Here is a 23,730-nt window from a genome sequence, read left to right as displayed (position 1 = left end):
GTAATAAATTCCTCTAAAGTGCCCCCAATTGTAATATGGCATCTCCATAAGGCCCTCTATAGTGCCCCCAGTAGCTATATAAAGTTCCTACTAGTGCCCTTATAGTAGTTATAGTGCCCCATTAGTTTTAAAGCTCCTCAAAGTTTCCCCAGTAGGAATTATGACCCCTATAGTTCCCCTAGTAGGAATTATGACCCCTATAGTTCCCCCAGTACTGATAAAGCTCCCTAAAGTCCCCCAGTAGTACTCCTCCTCCAGTAGTAATAAGGCTACCTATAGTGGCCCCTAGATAAGATCAGATGCCTTGTGCACAATTTTAGCCAAGTCAGAAGGGGATTATGTAAAGTTACCAAATCATGAAATCTTTAGTCTTGATTTAATGTATTGCTCGGGATAGCGACTATCTCTCCAAGCAGCTGTCTCTAGACTGTTTTCCTATGTTTGAGCTGTCATAATATACTGTAGAAGTCTTGTGTGGCCCTGGCCTCATTCTTCATTGTTTATTCTATAAATAAATATGATTAAAGCCATAGTTGCCATCTTCTCTTGCTATCAGTGTTTTTCCATCATTGGCTGTGTTTATATGTAAATGTGTAGATGTGCATAGGGGAGCATTAACTTGCTGAACTATTTGAAATCCAATGGAAGAAACGGTGAAGGTGTGATTAGGGGGTTCCTTTTACACCCATCATACTTAGGCTACTTTCACACTGGCGTTTTGAATTCCGTTTGTGACATCCGTTTCAGGGCTCTCACAAACGGTTCAAAACGGATCAGTTAAGTCCCAATGCATTCTGAATGGATAAGGATCTGTTCAGAATGCATCAGTTTGGCTGCGTTCCGCCTCCATTTCGCTCTGGATCCGCACACTAAAATGCTGCTTGCAGCGTTTTGATGTCCGCCTGGTGATGCGGAGCCAAACAGATCCGTCCTGACTTACAATGTAAGTCAATAGGGACGGATACATTTTCACTGACCAATATGGTGCAATTGAAAACAAATCTGTCCCCCATTGACTTTCAATGTAAGTCAGGACGGATCCGTTTTGACTTAGACTTTTTTTAAAAAGAATAATGCAAACGGATCCGTTCTGAACGGATACAAACGTTTGCATTATAGGTGCGGATCCGTCTGTGCATATACCAGACGGATCCGCACCTAACGCAGGTGTGAAAGTAGCCTTAGGTAAGGTACTGGCTCTCCTTAAAGAGACTAGCCCTGTATGGACACTTGCTGGAAGTGCTCCATGGTATGGAGACTTATGCTCAATGGGAAAGGAATATGCAAAGAGGTATCTCCCAAGGAAGAGAACCATCTTGCTAGCATACACCTATGATGCATGTGCCCCAAATCAGACAAGAACTATAAAGATAGTATGAAAAAGTCCCTTATATAATGTTTTTACAGAATTTATTGTATGGTCTAAAATTTTGTTTCCTCTTTATCGACCGTATAGACAGATATAGAATCATAATACAAAATACATAAGTGTAGAACACCCCCCTTCCCCTTCCCTAGTGGGTGTAGTCTGAAAATCTAATAGCAATACACACTGCATTTTAGTGTCCCTGAAAATCACAGCAGAAAAGCTCCTATAAATGTAAACTTTGATCTCCTGAAATATTATTAGTAACATTTAGTCCAAATTTTCTGAATGGCAGCCCAGTGTGGGAAACTACCACATGTGAGATAACATAGTGACCATATTGACAGGGTTCTATCTGCTCTTCCGTTGAGTAACCCTAGTGAAGCACACAATAGTCAACCTCTCTGAAATGGTTGATAACAGCGACTGCACTTGACTAGCAAATGGTTCCCGTAAAGGGCAAACACTGGGAAAAGGCAAAACTCACTCGCCATTTGCGAGCCCATCAATACCAGCGCACCCCTCAAGTTTGCACACAGTAGATTAAAAAAACTGCAGCGCTCACCTGTGCAAACACGAGGAGACACAGAATATAGCTTGACCTCGACACGTAAAAACTCCAAAAGAAAATTTGATTCCAGCTTCTCATAAAAAGGTACCGTAATATTTATTAGCTTCGGATTAAAAACCAGACATCATGAAGGTAGAAAAAAATATATGCAACTCACAGTGACGCGTTTTCGGGCGCCTTAATTGCTGCCCTTTCATCATGAGAGTGCCATGGAGGACAAGAAGTGATGATAATCTGCAGTCATGTGTCAGAAGCAGCGAGGATGGGAGCCTTGGCGGTAGAACAGAGGGGCTTTCAAAGTGTGTGTTTTGTTTTGTTTTTTATTATTTATTTTTTGTTTTTTTACACATTTTCTCTCTGCTCACTAGTTTTTTTGTTTGTTGTTTTTTTGAGTGAGAGAGGGTTGGACAACACTTTTGAAGCGCGGTCTGCATGAAGCGGGTCCCCCCAAGGACACCAGGTAGTTCTTTTAATCATGTAAATAAAAGTTACGCTTTAACCTAAATTCTAAAGCGCTGGACACATTGAAAATTTGTTACTGAAGCCTCTCATGACCCCAGATCCAGGGGATTTATCTCTGCTGCCTTTTCCTTCACATTACAGGAGTGTCTGGATTACTCAAATTCAGGGTAAGCTGTGCAAAAAATGTTTTTCCCCTTTTCTGCCCCCTTACATGAAATGCCCCCTTTAGTGCCCCCTTACAGTTGAATACACCTTTTAGTTTCACACCTTTTAGAGAAGAATTTCTCATTTAGTGCCCCCACACAGTTGACTGCCCCCCTTGTTTCCTCACAAGGTAGTTATGCTGTTTTAGGCTGTAATAAATACATGATACCAGGTTACCCTCCAGATCAGACACTAAGGGTCCATTCACACGTCCGCAATGTGTTTTGCGGATACACGGAGCCACGGATCCGCAAAACACGGAAAGCGGCAATGTGCGTTCCGCATTTTGCGGACCGCACATTGCCGGCACTAATAGAATATGCCTGTTCTTGTCCGCAATTGCGGACAAGAATAGGACATGTTCTATTTTTTTTGCGGAAACGGAAGCACGGATGCGGAAGTGCGGATCCGCAAACGTGGATGCGGTCAGCACATTCCGGCCCCATTGAAAATGAATAGGTCTGCACCCGTTCCGCAAAATTGCGGAACGGATGCGGATCCATTTTGCGGACGTGTGAATGGACCCTAAACCTCGGTTTCAGGAAAATGGCTACTTCAGCGTCCCCTAACGTCTCCACCTAGCTTTCCCCGTAGTGCTTGGAGCATCACTTACATGAAATTGGATGCTTTTCTGACATCACTAATAAGTGTCTTCCAACACAAATTGTGTGGTTGCAGCCCCACAGCAAATTTTTGAATGCCTCACCCCCTCCAGAGCAACTTCCCCGCAACCCACCTCCCACAGTCAATCAAGACACTTGCCAAAAACTCCCTACTAACTCAGTAGTTTTGCCTCCTTAATACTTCCTCACAGCAGTGCTTTTCCTTAATGCCCCCACACAGTAGTACCCCCCTAATATAAGTGAAGACCCTCAGCTATGAAAATAAAATAAAATTTTGTAATAGTCACCTAGACCTGTTCCCCCAATGAGCGGAGTATATCCCACTCTCACCAGCAGGTGCCGTGAAGTGAGGTAATTACACCTAAATGGGATGATCCTCGGTCCGTGCGCTCATCTACTCAGTCCAGCAGGCAATGTCACTGCATCGGCCACCTAGAGAGAGCATGGCCAGAGAATGAGGCCTGGGCCTTAATGGATGACAGACATCTGCAGCCCCTCCCCAGAGGCTCTACTAGTTCCAGGGTTAGGATGCCGAGCAGTGGTATGGGTAAGGGTGGTGTCATGGTGCTCCTACCTGGATCTGGCACTCTGAGGTCAGGCCACGTAGTGGCTATACAGAAAGTTCATAATTGGTAGGAACTGAAATGAATAAGATCCAGACTCTGATACAAGTTGAATTGATTTACTCGATACTGTCATAAATGGGTAGCAGCTCATACAGAATCACAGTAGCTCTTGGCTCCAGCAGGTTTTAGGGTGCACTGGAGGGTAAACTGTGTTCTTTCCTCCATTACCGCTGTGCTGAACTCTCCCTCTTGTCTAGTATTTTGTGAGGGGCCTCTTTCATCTGGACTACATGCCACTGATAGCAGGCTCAGTGCCGATGGGCTTCTGACCACACTTTGGTAGACTTTCGGGTCTTAGTTGCAACTCTTACAACCCCTGGGTTAGGGCTGACTTGACTCTGGCTGCAGATTGCAAATAAAATAAAATTGGGGGTCAGTCAGCACATACCAGTTTGCAGGTGCACTTTGCCATGGCTAAAAGCAAAAAAACAAACAATGCAACAGCATTCTGCAAACACAAATAATAAAGTAAATACAATTGTGCCATACTCACTATAGAAAATGTAAAATGCTAATGCTGCATTACAAATGTGAGATTCTTGGCAAATACATTTTGTACAAAATAATTTTGTCACGGATGGTGTTACAGAAAACTAGAAGACACAAATGAAGATCCGACTGACTTGATCCAAAACTAAGGAAGAAAAGGGTAAGCCCTGTAACAGCCCTAGCTCTCTCCCTTACTGCTCAGCCTATGCAAAAATCTCAATGGTAGAAAATTGCATACCCTCGTTCCTCGACTGTATGACACCTGAACACCCTATTATAGTGAGGGGACACGACCACCGGCTCCCTACACTTAATACAGAGGGAGTCAGGGTCACCTAGGATCAAGCCCACAGGAAAACAGAAGTAAAGAAATAGACTTATCTTGTGGATGCAGCAGTAACAGCTTCTAGCATCAGCACACTCCAGGAAGTTGTATAAACCGCAAGGTAAGGCAGTATTGGGAGGAGATATATAGGGAGGCAATCACTGCTAATAGATGACAGCTGGGAGAGGGAGGAGAGATGTCAAAACAAAAGCAAAACAAAAAAAGATCATGCAGAAGGTACTGAAGAACGTCTAACAGAACTTCTCAAAGATCTGGTGGTGACAAATTTGTGCCCGTCTGCCGGTGTCAAGGCAATCTCATTAAGACGGGAACCTAACACTAAATACCACAATTTACTGGTGCCATACCGGCCTCCATTACATTCAGGGAATGCAGGTTCCACATGCATGACAGGCCCACATTATATTATACCTGTTCAGGGTACCTCTGAGAGGTTACGGTCTTAATGAGATTGCCTTGACGCCGGCAGACGGGCACAAATAATTTTGTACAAAATGTATTTGCCAAGAATCTCACATTTATAACACAGTATTAGCATTTTACATTTTCTATAGTGAATATGGCATGAATGTATTTACTTTATTATTTGTGTTTGCAAAGTGCTGTCGCATTGTTTTTTGCTTTTGGCTGCAGATTGCCTGCTCTGCTCTCTGTCGTTTTTTTAGGCCAGGACTGCACTGCACTACTTCTCTAGCCTCTGGCTAGGACCAAAACCCAGTTTCAATTTACTCTCAACAGGCAAGACACTCCTCCCCTTGGAAGATCTGAGTGAGTTTACTCCTCCAAGGAGGGAGAATAGTTAGTTCCATTCTACCTATAGCTCACTGCCAGAGACACTGCCACCTGCTGGTAAACAAGGCACAGTGCATGAAATACGATACATAACAGTTACATAGCACTTTAACATTGTTTAGGCATTAGAGACAGTAGCAGGTCGTAGGAATGGTAGTGCCCACTCTGGGGTACTACACAACTATTATGGCCTGGGCACACACAGTTCTCATTATTACTGTGTGTGCTGGCAGTAAGGGAGCCACTTTAATAACCTAAACAAAGGCGGACATCACCCCTACCTCCACTGATCACATGATGGTGATGTAATCACAGGTCCTTTATTACCACTTCTCTCCACTGCTGAACTTCGCCCATCCTGCACTGATTACATGATGGTGACTTCATCACAGGTCCTTCAACTCTTGCTAATTGCTGTTATCATCTATTAGCAGCACACTCTTACAACCTATATACAGTTGAAACCAGAATTCTACATACACTATATAAAAAGACACATACATGTTTTTCTCAATATCTGACATGAAATCAGAATAAACCTTTCCTGTTTTTGGTCAATAAGGATTACCATAATTATTATTGTTTGTCAAATGCCAGAATAATAAAAGAGAGAGAATGTTTTAAGGCATTTTTATTACTTTCTGCAATGTCAAAAGTTTACATACACTAAGATTACTATGCCTTTAAAAAAAATTCTGGACTGCCCATATGATGACGTCATGGGTTTGGAAGCTTCTGTTAGGTTTGTTTGCAACATCTGAGTTAATTAGCGACACACCTGTGGATGTATTTAAATGCAGACCAGAAACACACTGCTTCTTTGTGTAGCATCATGGGAAAGTCTAAAGAAATCAGCCAAGATATCAGGAAGAGAATTGTGGACTTTTTAACCTTGGGTGCAATTTCAAAATACCTAAAGGTGCCTCGTTCATCTGTACAAACAATTATACGTAAGTATAAACAAGATGGGACTGTCCAGCCATCATACCGCTCAGGAAGGAGACGGGTTCTGTGTCCTAGAGATGAGCGTGCTTTGGTCCGCCATGTGCATATCAACCCAAGAACAAAAGCAAAAGACCTTGTGAAGATGATGGCGGAAGTTGGTAAGATTGTGTCAATATCCACAGTGAAACGAGTGCTGTATCAACATGGGCTGAAAGGCCACTCTGCCAGGAAGAAGCCATTACTCCAAAAGAAACATAAAAAAAAAACACATTAATGTTTGTAAATGCACACAAGAACAAAGACCTACATTTTTGGAGACATGTCCTGTGGTCTGATGAAACTAAAATTGAACTTTTTGGCCATAATGACCATCGTTATGTTTGGGGGAAAAGGGAGAAGCTTGGAAGCCTAAGAACACCATCCCAACTTGTGATGTTGTTTTGCTGCAGGAGCGACTGGTGCCCTTCACAATATAAATGGCATCATGAGGAAAGAAGATTACAGATGACACTCGAAAAATTTCAATTTCATGCAAAAGTCCATTTATTTCAGCAATGCAAATTGAAAGGAATTGCATTAATGCAGCTTAAAATTCGAATTTTGTGAAAATTCTAGTCAGCTAATTAATCCATACCTCCTGAGCAAAGGGTACCTAAAAATTGTGACTTTGGGGTTTCATAATCTGTGAGCCATAATCATCCAAATTACAAATAAAGGCTGGAAATATCTGGCTTTGCATGTAATGAGTCTCTCATATGTTAGTTTCACCTTTTAAGTTGCATTACTGAAATAAATGAACTTTGCATTATATTCTAATTTTCCGAGTTTCACCTGCATGTGGAAATACTGAAGCAACATCTCAAGACATCAGCCAGGAAGTTAAAGTTTGGGCGGAAATGGGTCTTCTAAATGGACAATGACCTGAATCATACTGCTAAACTGGTTACAAAGTGGCTTAAGGATAACAAAGTCAATGTTTTGGAGTGGCCATCACAAAGCCCTGATCTCAATCCTATTGAAAATGTATGGGCAAAGCTGAAAAGGCAGGTGCGAGCAAGGTGACTAACAAACATGGCTCAGTTACACCAGTTTTGTCAGAAGGAATGGACCCAGATTCCGACCAACTATTGTGAGAAGCTTGATAGTGTTAAAGTCGCCCTAAATTAGAGCATTTGAGATGCACTCTGTTGCTCCAAATCAATGTTCCCCCCAGGGGTTAATATCCACGCGTGGTTGAGAGACTGGACACAGACGCTGGTCAAAGCAATCTCTATTTTTTATTACAAAAAGTAAACGTTATATACATCTTCAGAAGAGGGCAGTCCTCTCTGAGGCTTATACATTTTTTTATTGGTCAAAGGGGAAAAAGAGATAAGAGAAACAGAGATAACACTAACATCTGCGCATTGTGCACCACGTTGGAATGTGAACTAATGTAAACATCAATTAGACGCCATGTTCTAATGGCATCTATTCTAACAAGAATACTGCATACGTCATGTGTGACACTTCAAGGAGGTGCTTCTCTATAGGCAGTGAATAATATGTATATATCATCAAGCCATATAATTGGCTTATGCATTCCTCCACAGTCTATGCACCTCCCTTGGGACACCTGCACAAAGGTGAGAAAACAGACACTGCCCACAGCACAGCTCTTTGCCCCTCCCCCTCTCTTCTCCAGTCTTAAAACAAAAAGGGGGGTGGGAGGCACTTGTAAGGAGAAAAAGTTAACTAATTACAGTCCTAGAGATACAAAATATAGAATAAAATTTACACATCTCTATCAATAGCTTGAGAGATATCCAAAACGTTTGACCCAAGTCATACAGTTTAAGGGCAATGGTACCAAATATTAATGAAATGTATGTAAACTTTTGACTTTGCAGAAAGTAATAAAATGCCTTAAAACATTCTCTCTCTCATTATTCTGGTATTTGGCAAATAATAATAATTATGGTAATCCTAATTGACCAAAAACAGGAAAGGTTTATTATAAATTTAAGGTTCGATATTGAGAAAAACATGCATATGTGTCTTTTTATATAGTGGATGTAACCTTCTGGTTTCAACTGTATAGAGAGAGGTAGGCATAGTGGGATATGCAGGCAACCATGCGTGACAGCAGTGAAAAATTGGGACTGTCCCGTTGGATCGGGGATGGTTGGGACCTATGTCTCTGTATGCACACTCGAATACAACAAATCACAAGGACCAGCCACTAGACACCTAAGCACAGAATGAGCAGATAATAAAAATGTATAAATTACAAGTTTTATAAAGAGGTTGTGTCAGAAAACATATTTTAAATGTGTCAAACCAGCACTTGAATACTTTTGTAATTGCATGTAATTAAAAACTAAGTATAACTAGCCATCAGGGGTGCGCCTAGCTTTTCTGCCGCTTGAGGAGGCGAAAAACTGAAATGGCGCCTCCCCCCCATGCCAATTTCTTAACCTAACCCCTTTGCCACAATGAAACCGTTCATTGCCCATAGCCCTTCTGCTGCCCCCCTCTTGCCCCTTCCTGGTGCTGCCTGAGGTGATCACCTCACCTGGCCTCATTGGTGGTGCACCCCTGCCAGCTATTCAATAAAATGTATTTTTAGCACCACCTGCTGTTGTTCTTTTCCTTATTTTTTGTCCATCTCACTGAACTGGTCAAACATGCACAGTTTAAGGGTCCATTCTCACGTCCGTAGAATGGGTCTGTATCCGTTCTGCAAATTGCTGAACGGGTACGGACCCATTCATTTTCTATGGGGCAGGAATCAATGCGGATAGCACACAGTGTGCTGTCCGCATCTGCATTTTCAGAGCGCTCCCCCGATCTTCCGGTCCGCGGGTCTGGAAAAAAATAGAACATGTCCTAATCTTGTCCGCAATTGCAGACAAGAATAGGCATTTCTATGGGGGTGCCGGCCGGGTGTATTGCGGATCCGCAATACACCACGGACGTGTGAATGAAACCTTACTCTTCAACTGCCACCAGCCATATGTTCTGTGAGAAGCTTAGGCAGTTACAGGGAGAGAGCTGCAGCAGAAAGGACACACCAGGCTGAAGATAATCTAGCAGAGCAATTGGAGCAGTGAATGAGGAGATCTCTGGATCCATGTGAGGTACAGGGCTGGTTCAGGCTTTGTTAGAAAGGTATTGTCCTGTACTATATAATGTCTGTTTAATTTTTTACATCTATGATGGCATAACCCCATTAAATCTTTTCCCAAAAGAAACCATATATCAATCTGCTCAGCTTCTTCTGCTCTATAACATGCTGCTTGCCGATCAGACACCATGTTCAAAGGAAACGGTACCCTTTAATTATTGTTTTAGAGCTCCATCACCCCTATCTACAACCCAATGTCCAGTAAAAGCTCATTTCCAATTCCATTAGTTTACGCTTGGCTCATGAAGATATTTCTCCTGCGAAAATGATGGATATCATGCCAAAATACAAAAACAGGTGCCGGTTGTATCTGTTAGGCCTTATGCACACGGCCCTTGTTTGGGTCCGCATCCGAGCCGCCGTTTTGGCGGCTCAGATGCGGACCAATTCACTTCAATGGGGCCGCAAAAGATGCGGACAGCACTCTGTGTGCTGTCCGAATCCGTTGCTCCGTTCCGCGGCCCCGCAAAAAAAAAAAATAACATGTCCTATTCTTGTCCGCAAAACAGAGAAGAATAGGCAGTTATATCAATGGCCGCCCGTTCCGTTCCGCAAATTGCGGAAGGCACTCGGGCGGCTTCCGTTTTTTGTGGATCCGCGGTTTGCGGACCACAAAAAAAAAACGCACGGTCGTGTGCATGTAGCCTCATAGGAAGGATCTGGTAGAGCGTTGTGCCTCTTTTTATGAACACAGCCTACATGACTTATGTGAATATAGCCTGTTACCAAAAAGCAGTGCATCATGGGAGCTCACTGTTAGAGTCAAGCTAAGTCACATGACTGACAGCGGAGTGGAGATGCTGTCAGTTTCCAAAAACGACCTGTAGAATTTTTTAAATAACACATAAAAAAAAAAAAAATATATATATATATATATATATATATTTTAAAATACATTAAATATCTCAAAATCAAACAACAACAGGAACTATTCAACTTGTTGAGGTGATTTTAAAGCGATAATTTACAGTTTATTGAAATCATTGGGGGGAAAAATACAAGAAAACCTCAATGGCCACAGAAGGGTGTATACAGATTAGGGTCAATGTACCCGCCACCTTCACTAATGGGCCCCAAACCAATGTGCTTTTTTTTTATAATATTCTTAGTTTTTTTTAGGTTTTCCATTTTTTGCTCATTTTTTGTTTTGTATTTTGATTTTTTTTTCAGGTTTTTCATTTTTAAATTTAATAAAATAGAAACTCATTATATGTGATAATGTACCGTAATAAGCTGAATCAGCTATAAAGCTGTAAACCTTAAAGACCATATCACCAAAGCCCGCGTTCCATTCCATACATTAAGAGAACAGTTAATTTAGGATTATGGATCTATAATCCCTAAGAATAGTAACCTTGGCGATGTCTTTAACTAACAAAATGCTAACAAGTGGCGCCTAGGTCACAGAGTTTGTGGGGGAGAACTCAGCAAAGGATTAATGAACGTCACAGGGTTTCTGAAAGAGTGAGACTTAGGAATAAATCCGACCTCCGGTAAAATTACAAGAGTCTGGAGAGGGGACTGTTCTGTGACCACCAAATCGGACGGAATGGCAGCAGTGTGGACCCAAGTTATGCGATCCAAGAACCTGGTCCTGATCATCTCCATCCCCCTGCTGCTGCTCCCCCTCCCCCTGCTGCACCCCAGCAGTGTAAGTATCATCACTCACCAACAATATCACTATATTGTTATTAAATACCTTTACTTTGTATATTTTTTGGTACTAGGGTTTTGTGCATTGGATTCCATGATGGTCACCCGCAAACCACAGCTGATTTTAGGGGATATACTTAACCAAGAGTAAGCATGACTGGCTGGCACTGTTCTGGGGCTTATATATATGGCTGGCTGTGTTATGAAGCAGACACTGTGAAGGAATAGCAGTGTAATAGGGACAGTATGGGTGACAGGGTAATTATGATGTTGTCACTGGCTGTATCACTGGACAGAGTGGCGAACAATGTAATGGGGGCACTGTGGTTGACCCTGATCTTGGAATGCTATGGATGGTACTAACTTGCACTGATATTGGTGTATTGAGGATGGCACTGTGACTTAGGGTACTTTCACGCTAGCGTTATTCTTTTCCAGCGGAGGAGGAGTTCCATCCTAGGGGCTGAATACCGGAAAATAACTGATCAGTTTCATCCCCATGCATCCTGAATGGAGAGCAATCCGTTCAGGATGCATCTGGATGTCTTCAGTTCCGTTTTTTTTGCCATTTCAGGACGGAGAAAATACCGGTTTTATCTCCATCCAAAAAGACTGAATACCTGCCGGAATGCCAGCATTAATTTACATTGAAGTGAATTAATGCCGGATCCGGCATTAAGTGTTCCGACAAAACGGATCCGGCTTTCCTGTCTGTGCATGCGCAGACCAATAAAAAAATGCAATTTTTTTTATATGGATCTGTTTTTCCAGATGACACCGGAGAGACGGATACGGCATTTCAATGCATTTGTCAGACGGATCTGCATCCGGAGCCGTCTGATAAATGCCATCACTTTGCATACGTTTTGCCGGATCTGCGCGCTGGAATCCTCTGCCGCAAATGTGTGAAAGTACTCTTACACTGATATTGGTGTATTGTGGATGGCACTGTAACTTACACTGATATGGGGATAATCTGGATGGTACCGTAATTTACACTGATATGGGGATAATCTGGATGGTACCGTAACTTACACTGATATGGGGATAATCTGGATGGTACCGTAACTTACGCTGATATGGGGGTATTGTGGATGGCACTATAAATTACACTGATATGGGGATATTCTGAATGTCACTGTAACTTACACTAAGATTGGGATATTGTGGATGGCACTGTAACTTACACTGATATGGGGGTATTGTGGATGGCACTGTAACTTACACTGATATGGGGGTATTCTGGATGGCACTGTAAGTTACACTCAGATTGGATATTGTGAGTGGCACTGTAACTTACATTCAGATTGGGTATTGTGGATGGCACTGTAACTTACACTCAGATTGGGTATTGTGGATGGCACTGTAACTTACACTCAGATTGGGTATTGTGGATGGCACTGTAACTTACACTGATATGGGGGTATTCTGGATGGCACTGTAAGTTACACTCAGATTGGATATTGTGGGTGGCACTGTAACTTACATTCAGATTGGGTATTGTGGATGGCACTGTAACTTACACTCAGATTGGGTATTGTGGATGGCACTGTAACTTACACTGATATGGGGGTATTGTGGATAACACTACGATGGGAACAAGGTGGCTCTCACTGTTATGGTGGATGATTGGACTAGGTCTGATATCAGGCACTGTGGCCAGCTCTATTTTGGACACTTTGGCTTGCTGTGTTTTACATCGTTCTGGCAAAATAATGGTCATGTGTGACTCACTTAATGGACACTACAGACATTGTGATCTATGACACGGAGGTGCAAATTATAGAGAAGCTGTCTGAATGGTGCATTATTGCTAGAAAGGTCCAGGAAGGTCTATGTCTAGGCCCTACCTTATCAGGACACCAAGAAATTTACAGCAAGGAGAAGAAAAGCAAATATACAGCATTTTGTCCAATTGTCTCCACAGACCTTGATCCAACCCTGACCACCAGTAGCCAAAATATTTTAGGTCACCCCTTTCTGACTATCTACCTGTGAATACCAACTATGTTTAGATGGCGCAGGGAGCTGAGCTTATGTTAATTAAAGGTACCATTTCAGCTGACCATACATGGCCCTCTTTTATGGCCCAATATCATGGCTGAGTGAGAGATAGATCATGTATCCAGGAGATCAAGACCGAAAGAATGTCTTTCAGGCAGATTTGGGATGGGTATGTTCCACCAGCCACTGGTGGGAATTACGATCTCCCTGTCTATGGCTGTCCAAAAACCAAATGTCATTATTAACTAGTTATATACCATGTAGAAGAGATAGTAAGGAAATCGTTGAGGAGAAACTGATTTTAACCTATATGTAATTATTTCTTTTTACTTCTCCGTATGACCATCCTTCTTCTCTCTTTATAGGAATCTTCCTGTGCTTACGTCCTCATAGTGACTGCTGTGTACTGGGTGTCGGAGGCTGTTCCCCTTGGAGCTGCTGCCTTGGTCCCTGCTTTCCTCTTTCCACTTTTTGGCGTGTTGAAGTCTAGTGAGGTTAGTCACACTAAAACGTTATATTGCTACATGCTCCATGAGGGGAAGGCCATGTGTCATTAAGGCAATAACATCATATGGTCGTCATAAAGGTTAGTCCCCCATATAGTTAAAATAGAGAGGCTCTCATACACTAGAGGACTGACCATGCATACATGTTGTTCACCAATTCATGTGAATGGTCATCATGAAGTACCACATTTCTCCTACAGAGGCCATTGCAGGAGAAATGTGCAGCCACCAGCAGATTCTCTAGGCACACCAAAGAAGACTTTGCTCCCACTATGTTGCCGTATAGTGGGTGCATATATTGCCTCCTAGGTCAACCACTTATGGGCATCTTTTAGGTGGCAAATTGAGATAAGTGATCAAAATAAAACTTAACTTTTAATGAATCAAAAATTAGAAAAAATTGGCCTCAAGATAATTGGATAATGTACACATATAATACAATATAGAAGCACGGTAGGTCACCCCACAGATAATTGTGGCACTGGGTGGCCAGAACACACTTAAATTGAAAAAGGTGATCGGCGGCACCAAAAGTTGTGTAACCAGGTGGTCCTACCGCTCCAATGAAATGCTCCTTGGTGCAACGATTGCCTCACCAGTGTTAGATGATGTCCGTACACAGAGGCTGAAAACAGTTGCCGAACACAGGGTTAGGGATACTAGGCTAGCTCGCCCTAACGATGTCCTACAGGGACCTACATTGGCCTAGATGACCTGATCACGGACCCCCGTGACCAGGCACAATCAGGAACCTAACGCTGGAATTGATGCGCCCTAGTGAGCCCTCTCCTGCCTAGTCCCTACATGCATGTTTCACTTAAAGATGAGTATAAAGCTCATCAGGGGAAACGCAAGGGAGCTTGGGCTATCTGGCTGAGCGGGGCACACAGACAATGATACTGCCCGTGTCCCCTGGACAGCAAAGTAGTATGTCCACGATCCTGGGGTGGCTTCAAATGGACATACTGGCAGTATAGAAGGAAGAGGACCACTGATAATCGACCCCCCCTCTTCCTACCTCCTACCAAAATTACTAGCGCATGGACCTGATGTAGTCTAACATCTAAGGGCACCTGTCTCATGAAAGATGTACTTTAAATGACACCCCCATCTTAATAAGGCTACATTACTAGGATGCAATTCTGGCCAGTAGCAAACGCAGTTGACCTGATGGTGATGGAATTCTGGGAATGTTATATATTTTAGGTTGCTTCTTGGTTACATTTTGTTAACAGAAGACAGATCCCGATCCCAGGTCTTTGGCCTTGTTCCTTCCTATTTTCAGCTTCACAGATGAGATGATTAAATCCAGCTAACTCTGAGTAACCTCAGCCAGGATTCCCTGTATAAACAGTGTCATAAACCATATTACTTTATTACCAGCAATGTTGTTTTTTCAAAAGCTACATTTGCAGCCGGAGCAACTGAGGCCCACAATCTAAGCAATGTATATACAGCCAGATCAAAGTCTGGGATAATATCTTGTATTCATGGAAAACCCCTTTCACTGTATGATCCAAATAATGGAGGCCCAGGGGCGTAACTATAATTCATAGGGCACCATAGCAAAATAAGATGGGCCCCCACCACCTACTGTAGTGTAAGAAAAACAGCAAAATAAATAGCAATAATTAAAGTTATGTATAATAGAATCATATACCCAAAAACCCACATTTTACCAAAAAGCCACCATATTGTTATTCCCCACAAAAATGTATAATCTTCTTGCATCTGATTCAGCCCCCCACGTCTGGGCTCCATAGCAAGTACTATGGCTATAGCTATACCCATGAATGGAACCATATTGTGCCTACATACAACCCTGGTCAGGGCCATATATACATCTCGCTCTGCCCAAGGGACTGAAAATAATGACTCTCCACACATTAACTTTTAATCAATCTGCTGAATTATTTTACGTTTTCACATATAAATAATAGCGCCATATATATCAATGTAATAAAGAATGCCTTTTAACCTGTAGATGACCTTTACCGTACATGTACGGCGCTGATGGACGTGACTTAAGGACCAGCGGCATGTATGTATGGCAGGCTGATCGGGCGGGTGCAGGAGATGCGCCCACCCAATCAGCGGCACGGACCCAGCAGTCACTGACAGCCGGGCCCCTGCTGCATACGCGGGCATCGGTGAAAACACAGATGCCGGCATGTTATCTGATTCTATGCCATGGCCAAAGCTGACAGCGGCATGCAAGAGGGTTTGCAGGGGGTACAGGTGCCCTCAGCATCTCCATCGGGTCCCTGCGCTGCAGTGACAGGGACCCGATGGCAGAGGAGGCAGCCCGATGCTTTCCATAGGCATTGGGGCTTGCCTTCTACGGAAGTCTGTGAGATCCAGCCCCTTAGGCTGGGTCTCACAGGCAGGCTGTCAGCACAAAAGCTGACATGCAATGTATTACAATACATGATGTATTGTAATGCATTGCAGAGGGATTTGGACCCCAGAAGTTGAAATGGGACAAAAAAAAAGTTTAAAAAAAAAGTTTTTTATAAAATTAAAAAAGTTTCAAGTAAAAAAAAGACCCTTTCCCAAAATAAAACACATAAAATAGAAAAAAAAAGAAAAACAGACATTGGGTATTGTCGTGTCCGTAACGACCAGCTCTATAAAAATTTCACATGATCCACCCCCTCACCTGAACGCCGTATAAAAAATAAAATAAAATCTGTGCTAAAACAAAAAGAATGTTGTCACCTTACATCACAAAAAGTTGCAAGTGATCAAAAAAGTGTATTCCCCCCCCCCCCCCCAAATTGTACCAATACAACCGTCACCTCATCCCACCAGACGAAAATTAGCCCCTACATAAAACAATCGGGCAAAAAATTAAAAAAAAATGGCTTTCAGAATATGGTGACACTAAAACGTTTTTTTTTGTTTCACAAATGCTTTTATTGTGTCAAAAGTGAAAAAAATTAAATAAGTAGACATATTAGGTATCGCTGTGTCCGTAACAACCAGGTCTATTAAAAGATCACATGACCTAACCCCTCAGGGGAACATAAAAATAAAAACTTTGTCAAAAAAGCCATTTTTTGTCACCTTACATCACAAGTGTAATACCAAGCGATCAAAAAGTTATACACACCCCAAAATAGTACCCATTAAACCGTCATTTTATCCCGCAAAAAATGAGATCTTACCTATGATAATTGCCCAAAAAATAAACTGTCTCAGAATATGGAGACACTAAAACATGATTTTTTTGTTTAAAAAATGTTTTTATTGTTTAAAACTTAAATAAATAAATATGCTATTTTTATACAGCAGGTCGTTACGGGCGTGGCAATACCTAATATGTCTATTTTATTTATTTATTTAAGTTTTAAACAATAAAGCCATTTTTTGTCACCTTACATCACAAGTGTAATACCAAGCGATCAAAAAGTTATACACACCCCAAAATAGTACCCATTAAACCGTCATTTTATCCCGCAAAAAATGAGATCTTACCTATGATAATTGCCCAAAAAATAAACTGTCTCAGAATATGGAGACACTAAAACATGATTTTTTTGTTTAAAAAATGTTTTTATTGTTTAAAACTTAAATAAATAAATAAAATAGACATATTAGGTATTGCCACGTCCGTAACGACCTGCTGTATAAAAATAGCACATGATATAACCCCTCAGGTGAATGCTAAAAAAAGAAATGAAATAAAAACTGTGCCAAAAAAGCTATTTTTTGTCACCTTACAAGTGTAATACCAAGTGATCAAAAAGTCATACACATCCCAAAATAGTACCAATCAAACCGTCATCTCATCCTGCAAAACATGAGACCCTTTCTAAGACAATCACCCAAAAAATAAAAATAAACTATGGCTCTCAGAATATGGAGACACAAAAAAAACTATTTAAAAAAAAAATGCTTTGTTATGTAATACTGAAACAAACAACCAAAAAAAGTATTCATATTTGGTGTTGTCGCATCCGTAACAACCTGCTCTATAAAAAGAGCACATGATCGGATATAAATAAAATACAAATGGTGCCAAAACAGTTCTTTTTTTGTTACCTTGCCTTACAAAAAGTGTAATATAGAGCAACCAAAAATCATATGTATCCTAAAATAGTACCAACAAAACTGTGCATATTACTGCACAATGAGCTGTGTTCTGGTAAATGTAAGGCTACTTTCACACTGGCGTTTTGAATTCCGCTTGTGAGATCTGTTTCAGGGATCTCACAAACGATTTAAAATGGATCAGTTCAGCCCCAATGCATTCTGAATGGATAAGGATCCGTTCAGAATGCATCAGTTTGGCTCCGTTCCACCTCCATTCCGCTCTGGATGTGGACACCAAAACGCTGCTTGCAGCGTTTTGGTGTCCGCCTGACTATGCGGAGCCAAATGGATCCGTCCTGACTTACAATGTAAGTCAATAGGGACGGATCCGTTTTCACTGACACAATATGGTGCAATTGAAAACGGATCCCTCCCCCATTGACTTTCAATGTAAGTCAAGACGGATCCGTTCTGAATGGATACAAGCGTTTGCATTATAGGTGCGGATCCGTCTGTGCAGATACCAGACGGATCCACACCTAACGCAGGTGTGAAAGTAGCCTTAAAGGGGTTTTCCTTGGGGACACTATGGATGACCTATCCTCAGGATAGGTCATCAATATCAGATCGTTAGAGACCGGCTCACTGATCAGCTGTCTGAAGAGGCTGCTCCGCTGATGCTGACTTCCTAGGTCAGTGACATTGCATTCATTGTCACATGGCCTAAGTGCAGCTCTGTCCCATTCAAGTGGATGGGCTGGAGCTGCAAGACCATGTACAGCACTGTGCTTGTAATGCTGTGAGGAGACACTGAGGCCCTTTCAAATAGCTAATTGGCAGGGGTGTCGGGAGTCGAACTCCCACCAATCTGATGTGGATGGCTGTGCTGAGGATAGGTTATCAATATTGTTCTTTTGCAAAATCCTTTTAAATCTGCCATCCAGTAGCCCTAGACTTTTTCCTATTCCATTTGAGAGCCCTTTGAATAATGATAACCTCAGGTTATGGGATTCCACTCTGGGAATTAGTGCCATAGGGAACAGTAAAAGTGCTGCCGTTGCCTTGGCTCACCCGTGTGGGCACGTGATCTGTGGACAACTTAACCCACCTGTGTGTACTCGCGGGGTCAGTCATTAATATTCCCCAAGTTCCCACCAAGGCAATTGGGACACGGCAACGGTGATTGTGGAGTCTGTGGCACCAGGAAGCAGCTGTGGTGACTAAGCCAATGGTTGGACGTAGGCCGGGTGAACCTGCTGGTGGTCTGAGGAAAAGTGCACTCCACATGTGGCTGGTCCCTGATCCTGGCCTTACAACCCCAAAGCCAAATACACTTTCAATGTGCGGGTGTTCTTTATCTATCACAGTTGTGGACCACATTTTGGTTATATGGGGTAGCACTGACTTTTTCTATTGGTGGGCCTCACAAAAATGTACAGCAGTCCACACGCAGCCCTCAATCTTAATACTGTACATGTGTATTGAAGGACCAGCTAAATACCAGAGTTATTACTGGCTGCAAAAATGTACTTGGATCCTGGCCACCTACAGACAAGTCCTAGCTAGCAGAGGATTGAGTTTGCCCCCAAAGCAAGTCCTGACAATATTATTGTGGGGTGATAGATTTAGTGACTACTACTCCCCACCTCCATTATCAGTGTAATATACACAGGGAGAACATGCTGGGTCTGAAAGGTAGAACATTGCATTAGTTTGCAGAACTTTCTTTTCCTCAGTGGGGCGTCAGAAGGATCATAGAAAACAAAGAAGCCTTTCAGTTCCAGGCCACGGGATTCCAGCCCACCTGAATAAGAAGTTTTTTATTAGAAATAACTATGTATTGTAGGGAGGGGATGGAAGTAAATGAGGTTATCCCAGTGGGACAAAGGTGGCAGTGTTGACAAATATATCCCCAAGGTTACTAAGGTCCCAAACAAGCATTGACTTCTGATAGTTGTGGTTTTCCCTCCGTTCCCTGCCCTATATACTGCTCCACGGATGATTAATGGCGTCGTTATACCTTCTCCAAGGACAACGGTTTGCATCATTCATGGAAAGTGGGTGAAAACTTTCCTATATGAAATAGCTCTATGGAAAAGATTAACTATGTATAGCTATATATGTACAAATATAGTAACCGCAGCGTAATATCCATGAACTGGAACATTCCATGTATCATATACCCACGAAATGTCATGTGTGCTATTATTAAGGCTACCATAGCAGTATTATAGGTGCACTATATGTTATGTAGGGTCTTTATGGTATTAATACAGTATATATCTCTATAGGACACACATATGAAAACATAGGAGACGTTTCTATGTCTGACTTCACTGTAAGCACTACTATGCAGGATCCAGATGGCGGCATTATTTCTGCAATGAATCAAACTGACTGTTAAATATTTTTTAGTTTGGTACTATTGCTATATGCCTGTGCAATGAGCAAGACCGTGGTACGATTACACGGACGCCAATTATGCAGCGGGTCCGGATATGGGTATAGAAGTTTATAGTTTTATGTTTGTGACGTCAATTGCAGCGTGCACAGGTTACAGTCTCAGGGCCCTTTAAGGTGTTGCAACTCACGTACCAGGTTAGGAATGTCAGAGTGGTATAATGTCTCTGTGTAGTGGTAGGTATAGTGTCAACGGTGTCTCCTACCTGGGTACGGCTGGACTCCTGGATACTGGCTCACTTGCAATAAATGAGTGTTGCTAGTAGGAGTAATGGAGGGATTTGGTAGCAGTAAATGAGATCCAGACTTGAAATATAATTCAACTTGTCTTTACTGGAGGCAGCTTATGGCTCTGCAATATGTGGCAAGAATCTATATCTTCTGCTCTGTCTATCTTCTGCTGTGTATGGGACTGACTAGCTGAGGAGGAATTTGGCTTCTCCTGGTCTCTGGATATGTACTCACAGTTATGCTCACAGTGAATGGCTCTTCCTGGAGGACTGGGGGTGGCTGCTTGCTTGTCAACCAGCTGAGGCTGAAGGGCTCAGACTGGGAATGCTCTCTGGTCTCAACTGAGACAAAGGCCTGGCTTGGGATCTCTATTTCTGGGAGCTCCTACCAGCACAGCCTTCCCCTAGACGGGGTGGCTGGCACACTAACTATAACTTCCTTCTCCACCCATGAGGCAGGATGTGGGAACATTCCACACCTTCTCAAAGAGGGGGGAGCTAAACTGGAATTAACTATTCCAGTTTAGAAACACTAAACTGACACTAGAGACCTGCAAACATTGCTCCCACCTGCTGGTGTACATGGAAATTACAGCAAATATATGTAACAAGCTTAGAACATGCACATTTATGAGGGATATTAAGTAAAATCACATTAGATGACAAGGCACATGTTACCAACCAATAGTAGCGGGGAAAAAGAGTTTAGTAACATAACTCTGGGATGTTACACCTACACTGCACGAAACTGTTCAAATCAGTAAATATAAGGGAAAAAACATGAGCAGCAGTAGAGACATAGCTACAATGGGGAAGACTTAAATTAGGGTGGCCAGACATCCGGTTTTAGGCCGGACAGTCCAGTTTCCTGGTACCCTGTCCTCGGTCCGGCGTAAAACTTGACGGACGCTGGGATGCCCTCCTTTTTTGCGGCTCCCCACTCAGACAAAAGCATTGTGCTGCCTGCGTGTGAGCTGCAGCCATAGACGGACTGAGGCTTCTCTCACACCCAGTCACTGATCTTTTTTGTTTGCTTTTGCCAAGCACCATTACTGGGAGAGGGGTATGGCTAAGCTGTGTTGGGGACGTGACTTAGCGGGGTTGGGGGTGTGATCTACGATGTCCTCCTTTTTGGGGTGAAGCAAGTGGCTACCCTAACTTAAATGCATTTTCCTCTTTATGTTAAAAAACAAAAAAACTTCCTTCCATTTCTTGATTTCAACTCGTCATTTTTAAGATCTCATGTCCAGTTAATACTGGTGCTTGGTTTTCCAAAGGAGCTCTGAAAAATGAGAGGTAGAATCTGATTGGTTGCTATTGGCAACTAAGCCAGTTCTACTTTACACCAGTTTTGATAAATCTCCCTGTTACTTTTCATAGCGCGACTAATTTTTGATAGCTGCAGTCCACAAGATTGCATTCAACTGAGAGCATGCATTAAGATTGCAGCTGTACTTTAATACTAATAACATATCGCCAGGATAGGTCATCAGTATCTGATCGGTGGGGATCCGACACCCAGGAGCCCTGCCAATCAGCTGTTTGAGAAGGCACTGGTGCTCGCAGTAGCGCTGCAGCTTCTATATAGTAACATAGTACATAAGGCCGAAAAAAGACATTTGTCCGTCCAGTTCGGCCTGTTATCCTGCAAGTTGATCCAAAGGAAGGCAAAAAAAAAAACAGTGAGGTAGAAGACAATTTTCCCCACTTTAGGGGAATAAAAAATTCCTTCCCGACTCCAATCAGGCAATCAGAATAACTCCTCGGATCAACGACCCCTCTCTAGTAGCTATAGCCTGTAATATTATTACGCTCCAGAAATACATCCGGGCCCCTCTTGAATTCCTTTATTGTACTCACCATCACCACCTCCTCAGGCAGAGAGTATCATAGTCTCACTGCTCTTACCGTAAAGAATCCTCTTCTATGTTTGTGTACAAACCTTCTTTCCACCAGACGCAGAGGATGTACCCTCGTCACAGTCACAGTCCTGGGGATAAATAGATGATGGGATAGATCTCTGTACTGACCCCTGATATATTTATACATATTATGTGTAAAATTGAGTGGTAGTATCTGCGCTGTCACAGTATGTCCCTTCTCCGTGAACAGCTGAACTACCTGAAAGATAACGGTTGCCGCGATCCACAAAATAAATATATTTCAAATATAAAAGTGAGGTATCAGCGCTGGAAAAAAAGAGAAATGGGGCACAATTGAGTAATGGAATACCTGTATGGCTGGATGTAGGTCCGGAGATACTCTTAGTACGGAGTCAATTTTCGTAGCACTCGTTAGTGCGGGGTGGATAGCGATTCTTCTTACTCTACTTCAAAAAAGGCGCGCGCCGCTCCGACAGAGGGATCTGGATAGATTGGAGGCTTGGGCAGATAAGTGGCAGATGTAAAGTTATGCACATAGGAAGGAATAATGCAAGTCACCTGTACATACTAAATGGTAAAACACTCGGTAACACTGACATGGAAAAGGATCTAGGAGTTTTAATAAACAGCAAACTAAGCTGCAAAAACCAGTGTCAGGCAGCTGCTGTCAAGGCCAATAAGATAATGGGTTGCATCAAAAGGGGCATAGATGCCCATGATAAGAACATAGTTCTACCACTTTAACCACTTTACAAATCACTGATCAGACCACAAATGGAGTACTATGAACAGTTCTGGGCTCCTGTGAACAAGGCAGATATAGCAGAGCTGGAGAGGGTCCAGAGGAGGGCAACTAAAGTAATAACTGGAATGGGGCAACTACAGTACCCTGAAAGATTATCAACATTAGGGTTATTCACTTTAGAAAAAAGACGACTGAGGGGAGATCTAATTAATATGTATAAATACCTGTATGGCTGGATGTAGGTCCGGAGATACTCTTAGTCCGGAGTCAATTTTCATAGCACTCGTTAGTGCGGGTGGATAGCGATTCTTCTTGCTCTACTTCAAAAAAGGCACACGCCGCTCCGGCCGGCAGCTGACGCGCGCACGAAGGAGCGTGATGATAAGGGAATCCGAAAGCGCAGCGTGTGACGTCACAACTGTGGTACGGATACTTCCGAGGACCAAAAAAAACAACCCAACGCGTTTCGAGGCCGGCGGGCCTCTTCGTCAGGGATGGTTGCTGTACTCAGGCCTGTGAAATAAATAGGAATCTGGTTCCCATGGTAACCGCTTTCCACTCCCACACTACTGTTTTTAGATCTGCTTGTTAGCAGAAGATATGAGGTACATCCCGGTCATTCAA

The 23,730-nt window shown here is 42.6% G+C and overlaps 1 protein-coding gene across 1 annotated transcript in view; it reads left to right on the top strand.

Annotated features, from left to right (window-relative positions):
- Positions 1–11,139: 11,139 nt before the first annotated feature.
- Positions 11,140–23,730, top strand: part of SLC13A4 (solute carrier family 13 member 4) — a 46,243-nt gene continuing 33,652 nt past the window's right edge. Inside the window, exons 1-2 of the mRNA XM_044277472.1 lie at positions 11,140–11,241; positions 13,613–13,741. Of these exons, the coding sequence (XP_044133407.1) occupies positions 11,140–11,241; positions 13,613–13,741 (231 nt within the window). The remainder of the gene's footprint in view (positions 11,242–13,612; positions 13,742–23,730) is intronic.

This window comes from Bufo gargarizans, chromosome 2 (genome assembly GCF_014858855.1).
Source record: "Bufo gargarizans isolate SCDJY-AF-19 chromosome 2, ASM1485885v1, whole genome shotgun sequence".
NCBI lineage: Eukaryota > Metazoa > Chordata > Amphibia > Anura > Bufonidae > Bufo > Bufo gargarizans.
This window is presented reverse-complemented; position numbering and strand designations above follow the sequence as displayed.